The following is a 23532-nucleotide window of genomic DNA, read 5'->3' on the forward strand; positions in this document are numbered from 1 at the left end:
GTGTTTGCCCGCCTGGCTCTGTGCTGTCAAGGAATGAATGTGTAAGGCTTGCCGAGTGGTAGCTTTGGCAATGTTGTCACTATCAGAATGATATCGCAGCGGGACAGAGGAGAACTGGCTCGCTTTTATACTGTCACAGATCCTAAAAAGCACCTGAAAGGCTACACCGTGTACAAAGTCACCGCGAGGGTAAGTAAAAGTAAAGGAGGATGAATACCCCAGGGCTAGCTATCTGGCTAGCTGTGCTAACCAAGCTAATACGATGCAAACACCAGTAACGTGACTTTAACGTCCGGTCAGTTGATAATTGTAACTGCTGGTGTTAACGTGTAACTGTAAGCTTACACCGAACATTCAGGCTTGTTTATGTTTTTAAAATGTGCCTGCATTCAACCCCCCAGTGGATTATCTAGCTGCTCATTTATATGAGCAAGACTGATTGAACCAAAACCTAAACGTTGACCTAGTTTTAGCCAGCTAGCTAAGTTAGTCCTCCAACAGACGGACATTAAGGAGATAATGTTAAGCATCTTTGAGCAGGCTCAAACAATAACTAGCAGGTTCATGTTGCCATTATGTCTGGAGGCAAGTGTCCCAGATAAATGCCTTGAAAGAAGTAATTAACGTTGTGGGGGATGATGATGATCAAGCCAGACCTAGATGGAGAAATGTCAAAGCATCGGTTCACTTCATAACCTTCGTGTTCATTGCTTACCATGAAACTCCCTATATCCATCTCCCAGAGTAAAGTGTTCTACTAGGAAGCTATTTCAAGGTAGGAGAAACCCTGGATACAAAACAATTAATTGGTTTCAGTTTCAATTTACTTTACATTTTGGACAATCAGGCTTTCATTTGTAGGCAATGGGTCCCCATTGATGATATACAGCAACTCACAGATCAAGTACTGTTATAGTACGACATGTAACTTATCCTATTATTCAGCCACACTTATGCCAAACCTCAAGTTACCAGTTTGTGCAGTCTTACAAATGCATGGTCACACTCCCAGGTCAATAACTCAGAATACTGACAGGCTGAGTTTCTTTCTCTCTGCCTGCATGCCATCATGCTTGTTATGGTTGTTGGTGATGTCGCGTTCACACACTCATACGCTATATAAAGCACTCATTGTCACACTCAGAGCTGTGTCCCTGCTCATACTTGTGCCAGCCTCACAATGAAGTCTTGAATCAGCGCTGGCATCTTACACTTGTAGATATAGGAATCGCTCACATGGAGGTTCTAAAGCCTTGAGTTGTCTTCCCCCATTCTCCACATAGATCATCTCCAGGAAGAACCCAGAGGATGTCCAAGAGGTAAGACATGCAGCCATTATTTGTATATTGTAACTCTGTGATTGTGCAAAGCATTGGCAGAGAGTTGACTTTCTTGAAAGACTGGAGTTTAATGGAATATTTCGGAGGGAATTTCCCCTGCAGGGTTGGAGTGCGGCTTCTGTGTAGTGTGAGCTATCTGTTATCTCAGACTAAGCTGGATGAGACTTTCAAAGACCAAGTGTGAGTTGTGTATGGCTTTATGTTCCTTATCCACACACAGATATTGTATAGCAAAGCTTAATTTTCCTGGCCAGAAATTTCAGTTGTCAAAATAAGTCATACAAAAAAGTATAAGGTCTACATCTGGATAATCACCCCCTCCCCTTATATTTATTTTTACATTTCAAGCTTACTTTATGTCAACATACTGACACTGTCATTCTAAGGATTTTTTATTTGTCCAAGATAACTGTTCTGTCTTTTAAAAGGTTTTACAGAACATTCAACTATTTCACTTTCTCAAAATGTATCGACAAAGTAAAAACTCACATGGATGCTCTCTCGTGTTTGTCACACACTGAGGAATGCAGTCTAGCCTGGAACCAGTGCTAATGCAGCAGGCATGATGTCAATTACTGCATGTGTGTCTGAGAGACGGAGTGAAAGAGTTTTGCCTGGGAACACATACCGGCATTATTGGGCAGTACTCCTGCTTAGGGTGGTGCTCTGCTCAGCCTGGTTTTCTTCCAGCTGGCTGGCTAGAATTTTAGCAAACTCAACATTAGACCATTATGTTTTGCTTTAATGCCTCAGAGTAAGAAACTACTTCATCCATGTTTTTGTGTGAATGTTGTGACTTGTGTGACGTTTTATTGCACAAGATGGCTATCGGATGAGCAATTTTACTGAACTTAACAGCGGAACAATAGTTGTTGTTTTTAATTCATTTTAGTTTCCGGCTATGGAGAGATGCTGTTGACAATGAATATATTAAGATATATTAATATTGATATTTTAAATACAGTGCAAATGAGATTACTTTTACAGACAATTACAAAATCTGGTTAAGCATCACAATTGATTTAATTCATTTGGTGAAGCTTCACATATTATTAAACAGAGAATGATTGATTCCTCAACTCCTCCTCCTCTTGCCTATCTTCATCCATCTCTCCTCTTATTCCTTCTGTAGATAACAGTATGGAAGAGATACAGTGATTTCAGGAAGCTTCATCAGAACCTCTGGCAGTTGCATAAGAATGTGTGTAGCCAGTCGGAGCTGTTTCCTCCGTTTGCCAAGGCCAAAGTCTTCGGTAAGAAACTATTGCCCTTGATTCGCCTGTGTCACACATTTGTCCAGATGAACGCAAATAGACCAAATACTTGTCTTTGTTGAGTTTTCGTCTACTGTTTTTGGTTCTCTGCTACCTTTTTTAATATTGTGGTTGTTTGCGTTAGTGACAGCCTGCTGTAGTAAGAGAGAATAAATCCTTGCTCTTTAGATCACTGAAGGAGTAGTGAGGACTCTGCCCCCTTGAGGCAGCTCAGAGTTATTACGTCATTATTCAGTCATTAAGCATTACTCTTACTTGACGTAATCATGCTTGAAGGCAGTATCCCTCTAATGTGTGCGTGTGTATCTTTTTATCCAGGCCGTTTTGATGATTCAGTAGTTGAGGAAAGAAGACAGTGCTCCGAGGATCTGCTCCAGTTCTCTGCTAATATCCCTGCTCTCTATAGCAGTCAGCACATCCAAGATTTCTTCAAGGTACCAAAACATGCACACACACACTCATGCGGAAACAGACATATTCCCAGTTTACTTTGAACTGCAATGTTGTTTTTCATTCTTTTCCAGGGAGGTGAGGTCCACGACGGCTCCGAGCTCATCGGACCAGCTGAGCCCTTTTCAGAGTTCTTGGCAGACAATTTATCAGACTGCAGCTCTGACGGTAAGATTACACACATTAACCCTGGAACCCTTCTCAAATCAATCTTCCTCCTAATTTACAATGACTTGATTCTACAATGAAGTCACACTTGCTCAGAGATGTGTGGACATTTTTTTTATCCAGTTCAAAGAGACATAAGTGGTGCGGATGATTTGACTATCACATTGGAGTATGGAGGTAAAGTTTGTTTGTTTATGTATCAAAATAACACACACATACATAGTAATCCATAAAAAAAAAGCTCATAAAGGAGTGTGTGTGTGTGTGTGTGTGTGTGTGCGTGCGCGCGCGCGTGCGTGCGTGCGCGCGCGCGCGTGCTTTGACCCAAGCATTGCTTTCTTCCCCAGGCCCGTCTAGTGACAGCGACCTGACTTCCCTGGCTGTAGATACAGACTCTTTGGCTGAGCTGGATGATGGCATGGCCTCAGGCCGCACCTCCCCAAACCAGCCACAAGGGGGAGCCACCAACATTAGCAGCAGCTGCAGCCCTCGCTTGCCCTCCCTGTACAATCGGCGGACCCCGTCTCCTGCCCCAGTCCCAGCTTTCTCAGCCCCTAACCCAGAGGTCAGCTGGCCAGGCCGAACACCGCTCTTCTCTGGCATTCTGAAGAAAGCCAGTGGTGGCAACCCGAAGGACAGGAAGTCCGACTACCTAGGCAGAGCCAGTGAGCTCATCTGTTTGGCTGTACAGAAGGAAAAAGAGCAGGACTTTCAGGCAGCTTTCTCCTGCTATCGCAGCGGAGTGGACCTGCTGCTGCAGGGAGTGCAAGGTTAGTTTGGGTGAGAGCCGGATAACTACATATGCAGCAGTGACACAACTTCTGTATAATGTGACAAATTCACTCTGAAGATTTTTTTTTTTAATCAGCAACCAAATTGGTCGGCGGCAGGGTTTGTTGCAGCAAACAATTCTTCTTCCAAGTGTGGTACAGCAATTTGTATTGCATAGAGTTGGGGGACAGATTAAAAGAGAATGGTTCAAATTGATGCAACAGAGATATTCTGACTAATAAAATAGTGTACGTGCCCCATCATTTTACACGGTAGCATTTACATTTCACCCTCTCTGCCTGTTGAACACACACACAAAAAGTTGCAGTCTCCAAGCCCAAGTGCAGATTCACACACAATGAAGCTCCATCCAGGGTCACAGAGGACATTATACAACTTTTTCACAGACTAATTAGTACTGAATTTGACTACTATCAAACCCATTAAAAACCTTGCGTGCTCCATAGATACTGTAGGTCATGATCCACATTTTAAAAACAGTCCTTAACCTGGATGTGGCAACCAGCAAGCTAGCAAAGGGCGGTCTTGTAGCCATCGTTGCTCGCGCTGGCAAGCAGGTGGCAGCGGGCGTGGATTGAGTGATTGGATGGATGACCGGTTCTTGTTAGATACACTGTGCGAACTGGTACAGGCTTGTGGTCTGGTCTGCCTTAGAATATCATGTTGATGTAGCTATCAAAGCTCATTACTTCATGCAAGTGGTAATCATGGACGTCTGTCTGCTCGGATGGGTGTCCTTGTGTTTATGATAGCAGAGATTCCAGCAACAGGGTTGCTGCTCTCTAGTTGACCCTGACGATGCCAAAAACAACATCACTTTTACTTTGTGGTAGATTACCTTGTCACAGTAATAACGTGCTCTTTTGTCAGTAAATAAAAGGCTTGTACAGAAACTTTTAACCCCGCCGCACAATAAAAAGAGCTTTGTAAAGAAAAATGCTTCACCCTTTTCAGGTGAGCCCAGTCCCACGCGGCGAGAGGCAGTGAAGAAGAAGACTGCAGAGTATCTGATGCGTGCAGAGCAGATATCCAGTCTGAGAAGCAACATGGGTCAAGGGTCGACACAGACAGTGGTGAGTGGGAGGGAAATGCCATTGGCCTGTATGCTGTCAATGTTAGATTATGTAAATGTGCCATATAAATGCGTGCATCCACCAGGGTCCTTAAACCACTTGAGGCTGTATATAATCTGTTATAAAGCCGGCTGTACAGTTTATGTTTTAAACCAATCTTTATAATGCACGGTCAGAATTTACGTTAATAAATAATGATTTCCACCCACTGTACACGACCTGTATCTGATGATCAGACACTGACACAGACGGTTGTTTTTTCCCACACTAGAAGTCGTAATACCTAATGAATGTGAACATGTTTTAATGATCACATTGCAGACCGTTAATACACTATGAATTTATTTATTTATTCTTTGTCCAAGGCTTTGGGGGCACATTGTTGCCCTTCCACCAGCAGAGGAGGCCAGCCGAGTCCATCTGAGGAGCTGAGAGCATACAGGGTGTTGGGGGTCATAGATAAGGTGAGTTTTTTATTAATAAGTCTTGTAACTTGCAGCCACATTTTGTGAGTTTACTTAAAAGTTGTTTTATTTATAATCACAAGCAATAATTTGGCCTTTTGTTTTACTAAGAGAGTGAGTAGAAGACACAAACACCCTTGATTGATCTGTTATAAAAATAAACACTTTACGTTGTTTGATTTGATGTCAGACTTTTCTCCTTGAATATAATAACACAGATGACAGAGGAAAATTATTTAATTGACAACAATAATGAAGGTCCTAAAAAAATACTTGCACTCAGATCCAGTTCACTTTTTAATGAACTTCCTGCCCAGATAAATGTAGATGTGACAAATGTCTCCTTCTTGTGTCCTTTCCTTTTTTGGACATCTTTTTTTATCTGAAGCAATAAAGCGTAATGGATTTACTGAATGCTATGGTAAGGGCTGAGTGTGTGTATGTTCAGCGTCAGTTATGACTACCACAAGGTCAGTTTAGGTTGCTGGTCCTCTCAACCAGCTGCCGGCGAAGCAACTTCACCACTCAGCCATGAAATGACTTGGCAAGCAGCTCAGAGAGCTGCACACTACATTGAATCAATGATGCTCGTCCTCCGCACACACAAAACCCCAAGGAAAATGTTGATACAATACTAACATGTGTTACTCCATAGAGGTGCATGCAAAATCCACAGTATGTCAGAAACAAATCAGCACAAAGCAAAAAAAACACAAACTGCACTATCCAGAAATTACCCAGCTTTCCTCTCTTTTCCCTCCTCCTCCTTCCTCCTTTCACTTTTAATGGGGACAGAGGGGACAGATGGAGAGATCTCCTCACCCTACTGCCCCTCCTCTCCACCTCCCCCCTTCCCTGATGTTTGTGTCTTAATTATATTAGTGCCCTGGCTAGCACTGCCACTCTGTTTACTCACAGCTCCATTCATATCCATTTAGTCTGCACCTGTTTGGTCCCAGCCAGGGTCACATGAAGAGAGCGCACCCACAAAACATACGCGCACACTGCACTGTGTACAAACACACACCGGGTCACACACATATGCTTTAGCTCTCCCCTGAGATGTTGACGCAGCGGAAGAGCAATGAGGATGTCAGGGAGAAGGGGGGAGGAAATAAGGGTTTTGGAAGAGACAGAGGGAAGGAGGTAGGGATTCAAAGATGGCTCTGCTATCAATTACTGTGTCTGCAATAAAGCATTGGATCTGTAGCTGTATATATTTCAAAAATAAGGAAAAAGAATAGAAATTTGTGCACTTGATATATTAACCTAAATGTGAATAACCAGCCATTTTGCACGCTGCTCATGTTTTTGCCGTATTTGGAGCTGCAGTTAACGAGTATTGAGTCTTTTTCTTTCAGTTATTTTTGCTATTATTAAATCTATGAAATTACCTAAAATAGTGAAAGAAAGTTTGTTTCGTTCAATATAAAATGATTTTTATTTTTCTAAAGGGAAAAAGCATTACAACTCTATTAGAGATGATAGAGCCTGCTAATGCTTAATGTTGTTAAGTGGTTTTCCTTTAGAAAATATTGGTGGTATTGCAGCTAATATTGTATTTATTTCCCTTTTTTTTTTCTTTTGCTATTATACTACCGACTTTTATAGATTCCTTTTAGTCATTGTCACATGACTGGGATTTGGTGCGGTCGACACAGCAGGATCTGACACGTTAATGCCAACTTTTGTAGTATTTTTTAAGGACCTTCATTTGTCTTGTAGTGACCCTCATGTGTGCCCTGACCTGGTCCTTGAAAAACACTGCTCTAGAGGACACAACCACAACATCATCTTCGACTGTGTATGTCTGTTCATATCTGGCAATTAATGGCACTCTTGCATCACAGGTTCTTTTGGTCATGGACAAGAGAACACAAGAGACGTTCATCCTGAAAGTAAGTTGAAAGTGTGTGTGCGCGCGCGTTTGCACCCCGCATCCTTGTCGTACTGACTGTACGTGTGAAGTGTGCCAGAAGCCCCTGTGTGTGACCGGTGTAATTGATTCTAATGGGCCTGTCCCTGTCAGCTCCTCCGCTCTCAGGTGTGAGACGTGTGCCAGATGCCAACGCACAGTGCGGGCACAGATGAATACACACGTGTGCGCACACACACACACACACACACACACACACACACAGTGCCAATGTGAACTTTACATGTAGCGCTGATAGATTTGTGTGGCTCTTTTAAAGTCACGGGCTGTATGTGGCTTGATGAATCCAGTGACTTTGGGTTGCCGTGGGGCAAAGCTGGAACCTTGTTAATAGGAGGTTTCTCCTTTGCCACATTCTGTTCCTCTTTTTTTTTTCTTAGTCTTCACACAAGCTAAAACTCTCACCTTCCTTTATCTCCTCCCACCCACGCCCTCCATATTGAGTTAATGTTTATTTTCTCCTTGTGTCCTTTAATACAGATTTCATATTTTACATTGCTCACTTGATTTTTCCCTCAATTCTGATTGCAGGGTCTGAGAAAGAGCAGTGACTGTGGGCCGACTAAGCGGACAATCATGCCTCATTCTGTGCCCCACATGGTGCAGCTAAAGAAGTTCGTCGTCTCTGAAGACACAGTTTTCCTTTTGCTGCAGTATGCTGAAGGTAAAACGTGTGTGTGTGTGTGTGTCATCTAATGCTTACCAACTTCATCCTTCCTTTTTTGTCTTTTGCCCTCCTTCACCTGATCCCTCCCCCTCTCTTCTCCCACCCCTCTCTCTGCCCTTGTTCCAGACAGATGTTTGATAGAGATGGGTGTGTGTCACAGGTCATTATTCTGAATACCAGGTGGCGCCATGCTTCATTAGCTATGCCAACACCTGGGCCTCCTTACAACCCACTCGCTCTACGATGCGTGTGTGTGTAGCTTGTGTGTGTGTGTGGGTGAGGGCGTACGATGAAATGCAGCCATATTTTTAATGCTCTGTAACCTATTCAATCTGGTGCACTCTATAACCACCCTGCGCTAATATTAGTGGACAGTATTTAATATCATATGAACATAATCTAATAAAGCCAATCAAATGCCAGAAAAGGCATTGTTTCCCCAAAGTTACAGTTCAGCGCTGCAATTAACAAAATCCTGGATTGCTTCTTATGCTTTAGTGTGCTGTTAGCAGCTGATAGGTTAAATGACAATAGACAGGCAGACGGAGGGAGACGGTGACCTGAGTGACATTGGACAAAACAACATGTGGATGGTTTTACTTTCTAAGCCATCGAGTTGCCCTACTATCATTATCATCACTGTGAACTCCCTATCCATTCTCATCACACACAACAGATGCTGGCTTCCAATTGCTCACACTACAGCTGTGTGTGTGCGTGTGTATCTGTATGTCTGCATGTGTGTGTAAGACAGTGAGAAGTCAAAAATACTAACACAACACCGGGAACCTAAAACACACACACACCCCAACCCCATTTAGCCAAATTAGGTTCAATCATCAATCAATCACTATTCTTGTTTGCCTTGGTTACTCATTCCTCAATGAATGAGCCTTCTTACCTAATTTTCCCAGTAGCTAAGGACTCCCAGAGGCCAGTCAGGAACTTAAAGTCTATTTTGGACATTCCTTTTTGCATGTCCACAGCATTTGATTAACTGTGAGTTTACGGTAAATTAGAGGTTGATGATATATTTAAAGATGCAATGGTATCATGTACAGAAAAGTGAGACACATTCCCCTGAAATAGTGTTGTGGTTTCTTTGGCTCAATTACGGGCAAAACGGGTATCTAGACAGGGGCTCGCAGGTCCTTCTTGGCACGGGCCTCATATACAGTTAATTTGGTCCGGTTTCAGCCTGTTTGGCCTAGGAACTAAATTCCTATTGAAACACAGGTGGTTGCAGACTTCCATAAAACATTCCTGGAGAATTTTCAAAGTGTATTGCATTTGTCCAGCCGTCTCTCTTTCTCCTCATTTGTCCTCTTCATACCTCTGCTGCCTGCTATATTGCTCTGTCTTTAATGCATTTTTTCCTTCATCCCTAGGGGGGAAGCTGTGGTCTCACATTGGAAAGTACCTGCGTAATTCCAGCCCAGATGAGAGCTTTGACATTCCTTTCATCCAGAAGAGCCACACAGCGGCTGTACACTCTCCACAACATGCTGTCCCACAGCTTGATGTAGATTCAGCCAGTTCTGTTTCCGGGCCGGTTTCTTGTTCTACCTCTGTATCAGAGCTCCAGAACAAAGTGGAGAAGCTGATCGCGTCTCCGAGGAAAAGTGTTCTCCCTCCCAGGCTTATCGAACAAATTGGGGCCCAGTCAGACTCTGAAGCTGCCTCTGAGGAAGAGTGCACCAACAGTTATTTGACACTTTGCAATGAGTATGAACAAGACAAAGTTGAACCAGATGCACTAGAAGAAGAGGCGGAAGAGAAGAGCGAACAGGAAATGCTGTCACTGGAAGTGCCCGTCGCGACGACCACTACTTCCTCGCGTAGCCGGTCGCTGCTGAGCAACGACAGCCTCTCTTCACCCATCAGCTCTCAGGAACTTGGCTTTTTCACAGAGTCGTCCGACAAAAGCAGCCACACCCTTGACAATGAGCAATACCGTGGTGAGGGACAGGACCACAGTGATGTGTTCAGTCCTTTGCTGTCCCCTGCTGGGCCTCTGCCTTTGGATCAGTCCAAGCACACTCCAATGGAGTTTTTCCGTATTGACAGCAAAGACAGTGCGAGCGAGGTGATCTGTCTTGACTCAGGAGAGCAGCGCCCTTCTCTTAAACCGGTCTCCCTCTTTTCTGCATCTGACCTGAGTTCGGATGTCACTGAGGATCTTCCAGAGCTGGCTCAGGAGGTCAAGGGCCACAGCTCAGAGCTTTGGGGGTTGGACTGCAGCGATAAAGGCTCCAATGAGTCAGTGCCAGTCATCTCATTTAAAGAGGCAGTCGTGGAGGATGAGGGTCACCCACCAGACCTTTTGGTCAACCTGCCTGTAATGGGTGGGACTGTAGACTCTTTAAAGGAGGAACTCGACACCTCGGACGTGTGTCTTGGCCTCGAGGCCACAGCCTCGCCTAAGAAGTTCATCCAGCCTGATGTTTTACAGCTTCACAGCCAGCCTGAGGAATGGGAGGAGCAGCCACTGAAGCACAATCTTTCATCTCTATGTACAGACTCTGCAACTTGTGACACTAGTGTTGCATCTTCCTCTCCCTTCAACTCACTGTGGGATGACTGCAGCTTGGCGTTTGGGCCAGAGGCCTCTGACGAAATGGTTGTTCACCCTACATGCCAAAATAATCACCTTGACCTTTCAGTTACTGACCTGCTTAATGGGAAACTAGAGGTTGGTGCAAGATTAAATACAGACTCGGTTCCTGACCGCAGTGGCAAAAGCACAGACACCATCCCAGCCACAAATGGGACTAAGGGATGCACAGTGGTTGAGAGTTTATTCGGTCTTGGTGGTGAATCATCAAGAGTTATTAGTAATACAGGGGGCTGCGAATTTGATAAAGAAGTATCGCGGCTGTTTGCAAAGCTGGACGAGCTGTCGTTGGCTGCGTCCCAGGTTCATATCCCGGAGGAGTTTATACGATGCTGGGCCGTAGAGATGGTGAGAGCCCTGGATTCTCTGCACCAAGAGGGCATCTTCTGTCGAGACCTGAACCCCAACAACATCCTGCTTGACCACCAAGGTTAGACATCCATTATTACTGCAGCTTATTATGAAGTTTTTCAGGAAGATCCCACAATCTTGTCCCCTATCTCATAGCTCTCTGAAATATTGTACAACAGTGAATGTCTTAAAAACATTTGGATGCATTCTTATATTAGCTGCACTAAACAATACTGCCACAACTGCTTACGAGCTATAATATTAGGAAAGCATTGCAGTACACTTTAGTTGCAGAAAGTTTAGAAAAATATGTTGATTAGCTTAGTGCAAGATACATCTGAGTCTCATCAAACATCTGCTAGCTGTGAAAAACTAACACATGGTCCTTTTTGTGCAGAGATAACAAGATATCTAACCTTTCAAGCAAAAACATTTTGGTTGACTTGTGAATATTAATTTAAACGTGAACTTCCAAGAAACGTGAAATAAAGTGAATCTATGCACTGAACAGAGACTGCAGCAGGAGCAATACTTTATACTATTAGGTGGCCTATTTAGAGTTTCACAACAGATATTTCAAACATAGATAGCTCAATAAAGACCTCGTGAAAATCTTAGACATCTTGGTGACATATGCTGATATTTCTTTTACAGCGAGCATAAAACCACATCTCTCTGAAGCTGCTTTACTCCATCAGTCAACCATGATGTAATGTATTGACTAAAAATGAAGGCTTTTCCAGAAGCGAAAGTGTTTTTTTTACCAGGAGGTCACACAGATTCCCCCTCAACTTCTTCTTTTGTCGTCCTACAATCATCTCTCTCCACCTCGTTATCAACAAGCGTCTAATTAGCTGAGTGGCTGTTTTCGTCTCCCTGGTGGTAATTATTGTTCTAAAGGGCCCATCAACGGCGTAGTGTGGTGCATCAGTCTGGCTAGCCCAGGCTAATGGCCACGGCTACCTAATGACACCATTAGTTCTAATGATAGCGTTAACGGGTAGCCACTAAACAGGAGTAATCGCTGGGGCTGTGTGCTTGAAAAGCTCGCTGAGGGATGTAGCGAGGCAGAAAGGAACGGTGGAAGGAACTGCTCTGAAGGTGAGTAAACAGTTTGAAAAGTATCGAGTCTGAGTGATACTGTGTCGGGTTGAGGCAGAGCATTAGATGAATGTTTCTTACTTAGACTTTGAGCTGAATGCTTACCCTCTCTTCCTGTGTCCTTAGGTCATGTTCAGCTCACCTACTTTTGTAGCTGGAATGATGTGGAGGAGTCCTGCGACAAAGACGCCATTGCCAAAATGTACTGTGCACCAGGTGAGACATATACTAATACACTTTATCTCTCTGATTTCTCATAGACCTCTCTTCTCTTTAGTACCCATTCTAAATGTTTTAATTGGGAGCCTTATTTTGTGTGTTTGTGTGAGCTTTATGTGGGGTTAATTCTATGCAGGCATGCAGGCACATAAGTAGGCCACTTTCTCATGGTCACAAACCCCTCATTCATAGCCAGACATTAATAAACAATCCACATGAGACACGCTCTGTTACCACACACACACACACACACACACACACACACACACACACACACACACACACACACACACACACACACACACACACACACACACCACTTTTGAGAGTAGAAACAGATGAACGATGATTCTTCTCCACTTTGAAATAGACAGAAATCCAGAAGCAAAGGAGCTCTCTCCAAAACATGAGTTAGTATGTACTCAGTTTGGAGAAGAAGGCTCTTGTTGTAGTTCTCTCATTGTCCTGTAGAGTGTGCTGTTGTGCAACAATGAGCCGGCAGTGAGGTAACTCCATGTGTTGCCCTCAGCAGGCTTGTGGCAGCTCTGGCATGCTGTTTACAAGCTGCCTAAAACAAACCGCTGCTAGACTACAGCACCATGTCCCTACTTAGCACTTCTGTCTGTGTGTGTGTGGGGGGTGTTTGTGTGTGTAAGAGAGCATGTGTGCACATCCGTTTGACATCTATGGGCGGATACTTTTTCCAATTTGTTACTGTTTCAAGCACCAGACTTCACACTTGGGATGCTGGACGAATTATGTCTGATGTGTTTGATTGCATCTTTCTTGAATATGCAGGATGGATAACTGTTCGCGGAAAAACTCTGGATGCATTCAGAGACATACACAATGACCCTCGCAGCCATTCACTTACCCACGCACTTATATTAAGCTATTCTCTCATATTCATCCTCTCTCTCTCAAGCCAGGAAGGTCACTTCAGATTTAAATCCTCCTTGTGACTAGAACATTCAGTATGCCACTGTTGTAATAAATCTGAAAGCAACAAATGCTTTATCTAATATTCAAAGTGTGCATTTATGTTCCCTTAGAAAACGGCCTGTTTAAAAGAGCACTAATGGAAATAGAAGTACAGAGAGGCATATGTTCAGTGGCCAGCAGTAGATGACCTAAAGACACATAGGAGTAAAGCTCAGCACAAGGAGCTTTATGCATAATGTAGCTGAAAACCTAACTGCCAATTCAAAACATGTTTGACTCTAAAGTCATTGTGTAATTGATGTAATCATTTTGTAGTTAATATAAGCAGTGACCGCTCTTTATATTAAGATAGTGAAAGGTAGGGCTAAAAAATTATGATGTGAAATTTAGAAAATAGGTAGATTTTGACAAGAATATACACTTGATTCACAGATATATTTATAACAGCACTGTTAAGCCAGCAAGTAAAGGTTTAGGGCTACAACCATCTTCACCATCAAAAACTGATAATTACTTTTTTTTTAAATGTTGTTCTCAAATGTCATATTTTCTATGACCAGCAGTCAAAAACTTAAAAGTATTCATTTTAAAATGACAAAAAAAGGGGAAATTAAACACATTTTCAGACTTGAGAGGCTGCAGGCCACTTATGGTTTTATTTTCTTGACAATCCGATTAATTTACTTTAATACGTCCATAAGTTAATCAACTAGTCGTTTCAGCACTGTAGAATTTAGATGTAGACAAATGCAAACATCAGAGTGGTGTCACATTTCGGTGTCTCGCTCACACAAAAAATACAACAACAAAAAAAGATTCCCAGTAAAAAAATTTAAAAGCCAGCGCCGAAGTGAAATGAACTGGAATTGTAGCGACCTCAGCCCAGCTGTGAAAGATGTTGGAACCACTGTTGATCCCACATGGATCGATGGATGTAATATGTTTTAGCAGCCAACAGGGGGTGTGTTAAGCTGCTGCTGCTGCTGCTGCTGCTGCTGTATTGCTTCAACATACATTGAATCTACTACGGAAACACTGGCAACTTTTTTCTCTTTGTTGTCTGAATCTGCCTTTTTTTGTTGTTGTAAATTTTAGTATAACATTTGAGTAATAGCTATCATCTATTTATTTTATTTTTTTCCTGTGATCCCTCTACGATTGATACATGCATTGATGTATGTGCTTGTTCACACACACACACACACACACACACACACACACACACACACACACACACACACACACACACACACACACACACACACAGAGGTTAGTGAGTGTGTGTCTCCCCTGCCCTTGTTATGTATTGCTGTTTATCCAGACAGGGTCAACTCTGACGATGGCTTCATTCCTGATGACAGATTTATGACTGTTTGCCAGAAAGCTAGCAGGGGGCCTGCTGTGACTGTGTGTGTGTGTGTGTGTGTGTGTGTGTGTGTGTGTGTGTGTGTGTGTGTGTGTGTGTGTGTGTGTGTGTGTGTGTGTGTGTGTGTGTGTGTGTGTGTAAGACGGAGGGAAACATGTTTTTAAAACATTCACGCCCAAAAAACACGGGAGTGGACTCGGAAAATACAGTGACATCTGTGAATGTATTTATTCTGCACTTCTGCTTATTTATTTTCTCAGCAATTCATAATTGTTGATAAACATCAGATGGCTAATGTTTTGTTCTCTAATAAGAAAAAAAGAAGCCGTTGAGTGACAGTGAGACACTCAACCTGATTTGAGCAGAAATAGGAATTGTTTATTGTTCTGCTAAGAGGGAACCAAGGCCAAAACCAATTCTCTTCAATGTCTAAGAAAAGGGAAATTAAATATTCTTCCCCTCTGAGTAACAAGTCAGTTAATGATGACTCCATCGTCATGCTAGCTGCGTGTTTTCGCTGTTAATTTTTTTTTCTTTTACCTGCTCAGCCACTGTGTGATCGAGTGGAAGATAATGTTTTCAGTTCCTCTTTTATCTCTTTTGTTTTGAAATCCTTTTCAAGTAAGAAATTCTACCCTGAACGTACTTTGGCTTTATTATTTGAATATTATCAGATATTCTGACCTCACAGTAAAGATGAGTCATAGGATTGTTTTAGGTTTGTTTGAATATATAACTTATTTGGTTTTAGCAACAACTGGCACCATTTTAACAGAGCCTCCCCGGCTCATATGAGACGGGCTCAGTCTTGGAACATCATACACCGATGCCTCCTTACTTCCTACCTGCAAACACTTTACTTCCCCTTTCAACAATGACTACCTGTAAAGTTTTTAGGGAAGTCCGACTAAGAGGAGAAGAGAGACAGTTCCTTATGTCCCCCATTGATTAAGATTCAAAGCAGGAGGAACTGCATTGTTAAGGGGAAAGGGAAGAAGAAGAGGCCACGAGGTTAACACCCTATTGTTGGTATCCAAACTCCTCTGTATCCTTTTGTTTTCTCATACATTCTTTTCCCCCATGTGCTGTTTAAGAAAGCTTTGTGGAAGGATGGTCAAATCGCACAGTGCAGTGCATCAGTGGGGTTTGAATGACCCATGGCCCGTGGATGCAGTTAATTCTCCCCTCCCATCCTCTTTCTCTCGATCTCCCTTTCTCCCTGCCTCGCTCTGACAGAGCGGTAAGTGTAGCCAGCTCCACTGTACTCTCCCTGCAGCTCCTTAGACATTAATCCATTGTGATGACACCGACCTTGCTCTGAGACGTGTGCTTGCGTGTGTGCGTATGTCCAGTATCTCCCCCCCAGCTCATAACTACGCAGGTATCACTAGTCCGTTCAATGACGATCTTCTCTCCTTGCCTGTCAAAACAGTAGTCCTGGGGAGCCCTGAAGACTGGTTGCTCAGTTGGCTGTGTGTGTGTGTGTGTGTGTGTGTGTGTGTGTGTGTGTGTGTGTGTGTGAGTGTGAGAGAGAGAGAGAGAGAGAGAGAGAGACACACACGTGCAAGTCGTATCATAGCCCTCTCTAACCTTTACTGCAAGAGAGCCGCGCAGGCCCCTGGAGTTCCTGGCAGCCTCCGGGAGATGAGGGGTCTTTGTCTCCTCTGCTCCCCAAGCTGAGGAGCCTGGTCTCTGGGCACACGCAGCCGTGACCCTGGGTCCCAGCCCTCTGGAGAGAGCAGAGCAGAGGGAAGCTGAACAGCACAAGAGGCCATCTGGTACCCAGTGGAGCTAACACACACACACACACTCTCTCTCTATCTCACGCATACACTTTTGATTTAGCAAACGTGTAGTACTCTTGGTTTCTGTGTTTTACTTAATCACAGACTGTGAAGTCCCAACAACCTTCCTTAAAACTGGTAGCCTGACTTTGACTGTGGATCAGTTTCTCATAAAACGTGGCCATGAGCAAGACGGTGGACAGATGTCCCATGAAATGTTTATCTTGAGAGGGTTTTGTTGTCTTTACATGCATGTATAGATGGTAAATGATGTCTTAGATTATTGAGAGCCGGTAATCAGTTGTTGTTGTTGTCAAGACAAAAACCTTAATGGCGGACTTTCATCAGTATCTGTGGAAAAGGCTGCAATTTGGATAATGGATTAATAATTTAAGTTATTTCTCACGCACAAGATTTGCTTTTTTTTTACTTTTCCTAACATAAACTTAACAAGTATGGACTGTTAAACGGACAAGACATTTGCCACTATTTCTTGACCTTTTAAAAATCCAACAATCAAATGAAAATAAATGTTATTTTCAGGAGCTGAAAATGGTGCGTGAGTAAAGAAAATTAAACAATAATGTTATATTACTTCTCAATTGTTCCTGCTTTACATTTCTGTGTGTGTGTGTGTGTGTGTGTGTGTGTGTGTGTGTGTGTGTGTGTGTGTGTGTGTGTGTGTGTGTGTGTGTGTGTGTGTGTGTGTGTGTGTGTTTGAGGTCAGGTCATGCAGATGGTGTGAAGTTGCAGCAGACGGTTTCCTCAATTTAACTGCTTTTTTATTATGCAAATCACCCTTTTATGAGACACACACTTGTTTGTGTGTGTGCGCGTGTTTGTGTGAGAGACTGTGTTCATGTTTTTGTGCTCATTTGGAATTAATTGTATCAATTCAATGAAATATTAAGTAATCCAAGATGTCAGTCGGAAACGGTGTTTAATGTTGAGGATTTTTTGATGTAATTACTAAAGGGGTATCTTTTTCACTTAGCTAAGCTTAAGGTGAGTAAATCATTGTAATTATAAATATTGTGGTATTTTTTGGTTTTACATTTTTTACTCGTTGACTATTATTCCCCAAAACACAAAACAAAGTTATTTCTTTGATTGTTCTTTTATTGATTAATTCATTTTCCCTCCTTTTTCCTCTCGTTTCAGAGGTGGGAGGAATCGGCGAGGAGACGGCAGCATGCGATTGGTGGAGTTTGGGCGCTGTCCTGTACGAGTTGCTGACAGGCATGGTGAGTCAAAAAGTATGAGCAGTGTTATCTTTGTTGCTGAGGTGTTGTGGGATGTCTGTAGGTGTCTCGGCTTTCGACTCGCTTACACTCTTTATGGTTGTGCCAAGTTGTGTATGATTCTGCGCGCGTGTCTGTGTGTTTGTAGGTGGAGTTTGTTGTGCGTGTGTGTGTGTGTGTATGTGAGAGTGAGAGTGTGAGTGTATGTTTATGTGTGTGAGCGTCTTGGCTGCCGTCTCTTACTCTGGTTCTCGGGGAGTGCCAGGGGTGTCGGTGTGACTTTCTCCCCGAGCCTGAGCTCCATCTGCTGGGGCAGAGGGTCAGCTCTCGCCGGGCCTCGTGGCTGGCTCCTGGAGCAGTGCTGGGCTTGGAGCGCGCCGATCCGAGGTCGGTGTGGAAGGTGAAGACCAGGGCAGCTCTCAAGGTGCTGCTACTCGGCCGGTCCAGGCTCAGGGCTGTCCGAGGGACAATCTTTAAAGGGTTGGGAGGAAGGGGAGCATCTCGGAGCCGTTTTGTTTGGAAGACAAATTATACATATTCACAAGCGCATGCTAATTATACCTTCCTGCTCTCTTGAAGGACAAATGCACATACAGTTGCACACACAGGCACCATGTGCAGGTGCAGAGCGTGCCTTCAATGTTGTATTGTCTGTTAAATTTGAATAAACTCTAACTGATTCCCAGTGGGCATATTTTCATCGGCTATCAGTAGTTTCCATCAATGGCCCAAACCATTGGGGTGTTAGTTTGGTTAGTGTTTCTCTGTTGAACAATACACACCCACTTACCTGGAAAAAAAACAACTCCGTCACACAGATGTCTCCTTTGATGATTATGTCTGGGTACAGCCCTGGCAAGGATACACACACAGAGGCACACATAGTGTCTCTTGATCCTTGCTGGATAAGATCTTGCCTGGAGCAGTCTTGACTGTGCCTAGGAACCCAGCCAGAACTCCCGCAGTACGTACCAGGAGAGAGAGAGGCAACCGACCTAACTGATGGAAAGAACACACGGGGTGCCCCAACACAAACAGTTCATGGGCTCCCTCTTGCCGCACACGTTCTGTTCTAGCATTTTCAATTTCAAGGCTCAACAATATGGACTGCCTGCTTGCCTGGAGCAAGTGAAATGCCAAGTCTGGGGCGAATAAATCTAGCAGCACACTTGATCGATCGGGCTAGTGGTAAGAAATAGATAAACACATAGTTTTTTTCCCCATAATGGATGATGGAAGTAGCTAAGGAGTGATCCATCTCGTTTCCTTCTCATCTCTGTTGAAAGTCGCACAGAGCGGGCACTCGTGGCAGTGAGTAAAGACGGAGCTTTTGATCTGAAGCACTAGCGAGCATTTCAATTACCCTGGAAGCAGGCGTTAAGTTGGGTGGCGTGAAAGATGTGTGCAAATCTGACACAATTTTGCTTATTTTCCTCTTTACACAACTTTACATGGATTTGAAATGACGCAGTCAATATGTGGTTGAAGTGTAGACTTTCAGCATTTTCAGAGGCTCAAAAGTAATTTCACAATTGTCTTACAAATGGTTTGATGGCCAGGTGTGGCCTGTTCCCTCGTTATTTTAATGACAAATAAAGCAAATAAAAAGGTCTGGAGATGATTTGTTAGCTGGTCCAGGGAACTCATCATTGAAGACCAAAGAGGTGTCAATGCAAGTGAAGGAGGCCGCTAGAAGGCTGACAAACTATACAAACCTACCAGGCAGATAGCAGAAACATTAAGATTGACCAAATCAACAGTTTGGTACATTCCTTATTTTAAGGGTGTTTACTATCTGCTCAGATGCAGCAAAACTGATTGGACAGCGCTTCTCAGTACAGATGGATAATGACCCAAAACATCCTGTGAAAACAGCCCAAGAGCTTCTCAAGGCAACGACATGAAATATTCTTCAATTGCCAGTCAGTCACCTGATCTCAACCCAAGTGAGCATGCTCTTCATTTACATCAGATAGAACTGAAGGCAGAAAGACCCACAAACAAGCAGCGACTGAAGGAGGCTGCAGTAAAGTTGTGGGGGAATTATGGGGGAATTATATGTAATTCCTAAACATTTAATGCCATATTTGTGTTATATCTATTGAAATAAAGCTGAAAGTCTAAACTTCAAACACATACTGACTGCTTTATTTAAAAGCCATGTAAGCCATCATGTAAATGGGCAAAATTAGAAAAACTGTGTCACAGTCCAAATACTTTTGGCCCTGATTGTACATATTGCGCAGTTTTCCCCAAGTTTGAGAGTAAGGCAGATGGAACAAGACCATTAACTTGAGTCTTTGTTGTCATCCGATTACTTGGGCAAGTAAGAATTGACTATGGGCGAGTAGATTTCCGATCCACTTGCCCGATCAGGCAAGTGGAGAAAAAAAAAACATTCATGTCGAAACCTGAATTTGGAGTTGGAGAAATGCTGAGAGATGTCCTGTTGCAACATACAGTGATTATGGTCATTATTGTTCATTATTTTAACAATGGGGCTACATTCTGTGGTTGGAAAAACATTTGCAGCTCTTGTGCTCTCTTTCTCTCTCGACTGAGATTATTTCTTCTTTTTCTCCCAGAGTGCAACAATTCCTTGTAATTGACGGTTTGACCTGGTCATATTCTACTCTAAAATCAAATAAAAATGCTTTATATTTACTGCTGCCTGCTTAACTGTGGGTTCTTCCAGTAAAATAGCTCTGTATGATTGAAGAACAAACCAACCAAAAACAGGCATTTTCTTTCTTTGACACTCTGTCTGACACACGCATGAGTTCTAAGAAAGAGCAACAGTAGTTCAATCACGGCCTTGTTGTAGTTGCTGTGATCAGTGTTGTTTCAGTTGCTCTGGCTCTTTGGTCTCCTCCTATTTGTCCAGCACCAGGGCTCTCACATTGACCAAGGCTCCACGGGTGTCAGTGTATCTGTCCCTTTCGCTCTCGGTCGGTCAGGTCTTCTTTGTTTTGACTGATCATTATCTATTCTTTCCATCCCTCCTTCCCGCCGCACAGGCCTTGCTGCGGTGCCATCCAGCAGGAATCGGTCGCCACACCGCTCTCAACATCCCCGAGTCTGTTTCAGAGGAGGCCAGATCTCTACTGGAGAAGGTGAGAGTCTGGTGTGGTGTAACTCTGTTACACCACAATGGCATGTACAGTATTTAACTGAGTAGCCTACTCAAATACATTTTCCGCAGCTATAAAGTTTGAAGATTCTGTATTTATCATCTATATGACAAATTATTTGCAGCTTTTTCTGAATGAGGATGGGTGGGTGAGGGAGTCATTTTATAGTAATAATCTGTTGCATTTTTGACCTAATGTTACAACTCTCTCACACTGGCTGGTGAGCACAATGGAATTTTAACATAAAAACCGTGTATGTGGGATATTTCAAATACCCAGGTTTTTTGGCACAAGATGTCCTGCAGCAGCAATAGTTCTTTGTGAGAAATAAGTACAGTAGAATAATACATTCTATATCTTTAAGCTAATTGCAAATCATCAACACTCACTTTTATGTATATTAATATAGTCAGTGGACATGCGGAAACTATGGCATCACTTATTGTTACTTGTACTGAATTATAAAAGCCTCTTATTGTCTCCGTTTTGTCTGCAGTTGCTCCAGTACAACCCAATGGAGAGACTGGGGGCAGGTGTGGGAGGCGTGGATGATATCAAATCCCACCCTTTCTTTGCCAGAGTGGACTGGCCCAAATAGACGCTGTGCATTGTGGGACTGCGGAAACCAGAGCTGCATGCTGGGAGACCGGCTGTCCTGAATGAATTCCTTTCAGATTGGAAACACAAATAGACAGTAAATAAATACAGATTATGCATTTCTGCACGCATCTCCCATTTTATGTATGGCCATTCAATCCCCACATATTATTTTTTTTTATACGGAATTTGCCAAGAAGCAGTATTACTTTCCTAGTAAATTGCTAATTTCTTCATCTCATAGAGAGTTTAAGGTGTAACCTTTTTGGTGCGGGAACACTTAACAACATTTGTGGTGCAGTTATTCATACAATAAGTGCTGGCACAGAGTGATGATCCACTACAACATTGTTACTTTTACACTCATACAGGATCGGTAAACCAAATAGACACGAGTGAAAGGTGACATTTTTGTGTTTACACTGCATTTATTAGGTTGTGTCGGTTACCCATTCAAATTGAGGCAGACTTAAAGCTGCTAGATTTGTTATTCAGAGCATTAATAGAGCAGCAAATTATTATTATTATCGAAGTAAAGATATAGAGGAGTAATGTCTACCTGACCAGAGAATGTAGTCGTTCTCTCTCGTTTTAATCCGAGTTACTCCACTCTCAGTTGACACAGCCGGGCCGGCTGCACGTGCATGTTAGCGCACGTGAGTGTGCACCGACCCTCCCTCAGGTAAACACTATCGGCTCTGTCAGCACCTTTTGGTGTTGTTAGCACCGTTAGCACCGTTAGCTCCTAGCCGCTAGCCGACTCAACCGCTGCCTTGTTGAGAGCCGTCGAGAGGCAATAGAAAATGCTCCCAATTTCGTTTATTGTACCTTTAAGTCAGCTTTCCTAAAAACACGAGTGCAATACTTTTTTCCGCCTTTAACATATTTATTATTCCTCACCGAGCCCATAGAGATTAGTTGAGCTCATTTGATGGTTAGGTTGTGTTCCTTTGATCTAGGAACAGATTTACAGCTAACAGGCTGTACCAACGGACATGACAAGATCAATGAACAAAATATTTTGAGGTAGGAGATGGTTTTGTTGTTTAGTGAAGTATTTAGTTAAAAGGAGATTGACTTATTTAATAGATTATAGCTGGAAAAAGTGTCCGTTCAGCAGACAAGAGAGCCTTCTCCCTCCATAGACGGAGAAAAAAAATAAAAGATGAGGCTCGAACCACACGTTTCAAACCAGCCCTTTTACAGATTGTTGTTGTTTTTTTTTAATCTGTTCACTACATTTTCTGCATGGAAGAATATGATTGATGTAATACATGTAATAGTATGATAATTCTATCAAACAATAAATTGTGTGTGTCTTGTAAATACACCTTTTTAAAGGATTTTGTGAAAGATACACCCAGGTCTCAAAGCCTTGATCATGTCCAACGTGTCAATCACTTACTGCCTCATCAATCAAATCCTGTTTATTTGATTGTGCATTTTATTTTTGAGCAACACACATTTGCTAACCTGCGACACAGATCTTAATGCTAATTTTGTAATATCTACAATGACTGCATTGCCATGGTTACATTACATGCAATATATCACTTCCTGCATAATCAAAGGAGACGTTTGAGATTTATTGGAGCATATATCAAATGCCTCATGATACATTTCTCTAACTATACACAGTTAATCACTCCACTGTAGAGCCTGCACTGCATAATGTAAATTACCAGGGCCATATTCCACATGATAACCCTTTCATCACACTTCAAATCTTCTTCTTTTTTCCTCCGTCTGTGCTGTATGTCGACACTGGTCTGTCAGTGTACTCTTGATAACAATAAACATACCTGGATGACAACGTCTAGTGACGCTTCCTTTATTGATTCAGCGATTATGTGTAGAGAGCTGGGAGTGTGTTGTGTTTGTTCTGAGGCTACAGCCCCTCTTATCAGCAGGACCGATGATACTCCTAGAAAGCCGCTGTCACTCCTGCTGAGTGTCACTGTGACGGTAATATGAGCTAGCACAAAGGCACGCGCGCACAGACACACACACACACACACACAC

General features: G+C 43.0%; 1 protein-coding gene across 1 annotated transcript; it reads left to right on the forward strand.

Moving 5' to 3' along the window:
- Positions 1 to 87: 87 nt before the first annotated feature.
- rps6kc1 (ribosomal protein S6 kinase polypeptide 1) lies at positions 88 to 23304 on the forward strand (the record flags this gene model as incomplete). The annotated part of the gene is made up of 16 exons (XM_079215313.1): positions 88 to 189; positions 1284 to 1319; positions 2473 to 2593; positions 2933 to 3048; positions 3139 to 3232; positions 3356 to 3409; positions 3580 to 4002; positions 4979 to 5097; positions 5463 to 5561; positions 7412 to 7459; positions 8029 to 8161; positions 9553 to 11208; positions 12357 to 12446; positions 17703 to 17785; positions 20800 to 20895; positions 21410 to 23304. The coding sequence occupies 16 exons, from the start codon at positions 88 to 90 to the stop codon at positions 21509 to 21511; spliced, it is 3372 nt and encodes a 1123-aa protein (XP_079071439.1). The 3' UTR covers positions 21512 to 23304.
- Between the last annotated feature and the right edge of the window lie 228 nt (positions 23305 to 23532).

The sequence above is a fragment of the Taurulus bubalis genome (genome assembly GCF_910589615.1).
Source record: "Taurulus bubalis genome assembly, chromosome: 3".
NCBI lineage: Eukaryota > Metazoa > Chordata > Actinopteri > Perciformes > Cottidae > Taurulus > Taurulus bubalis.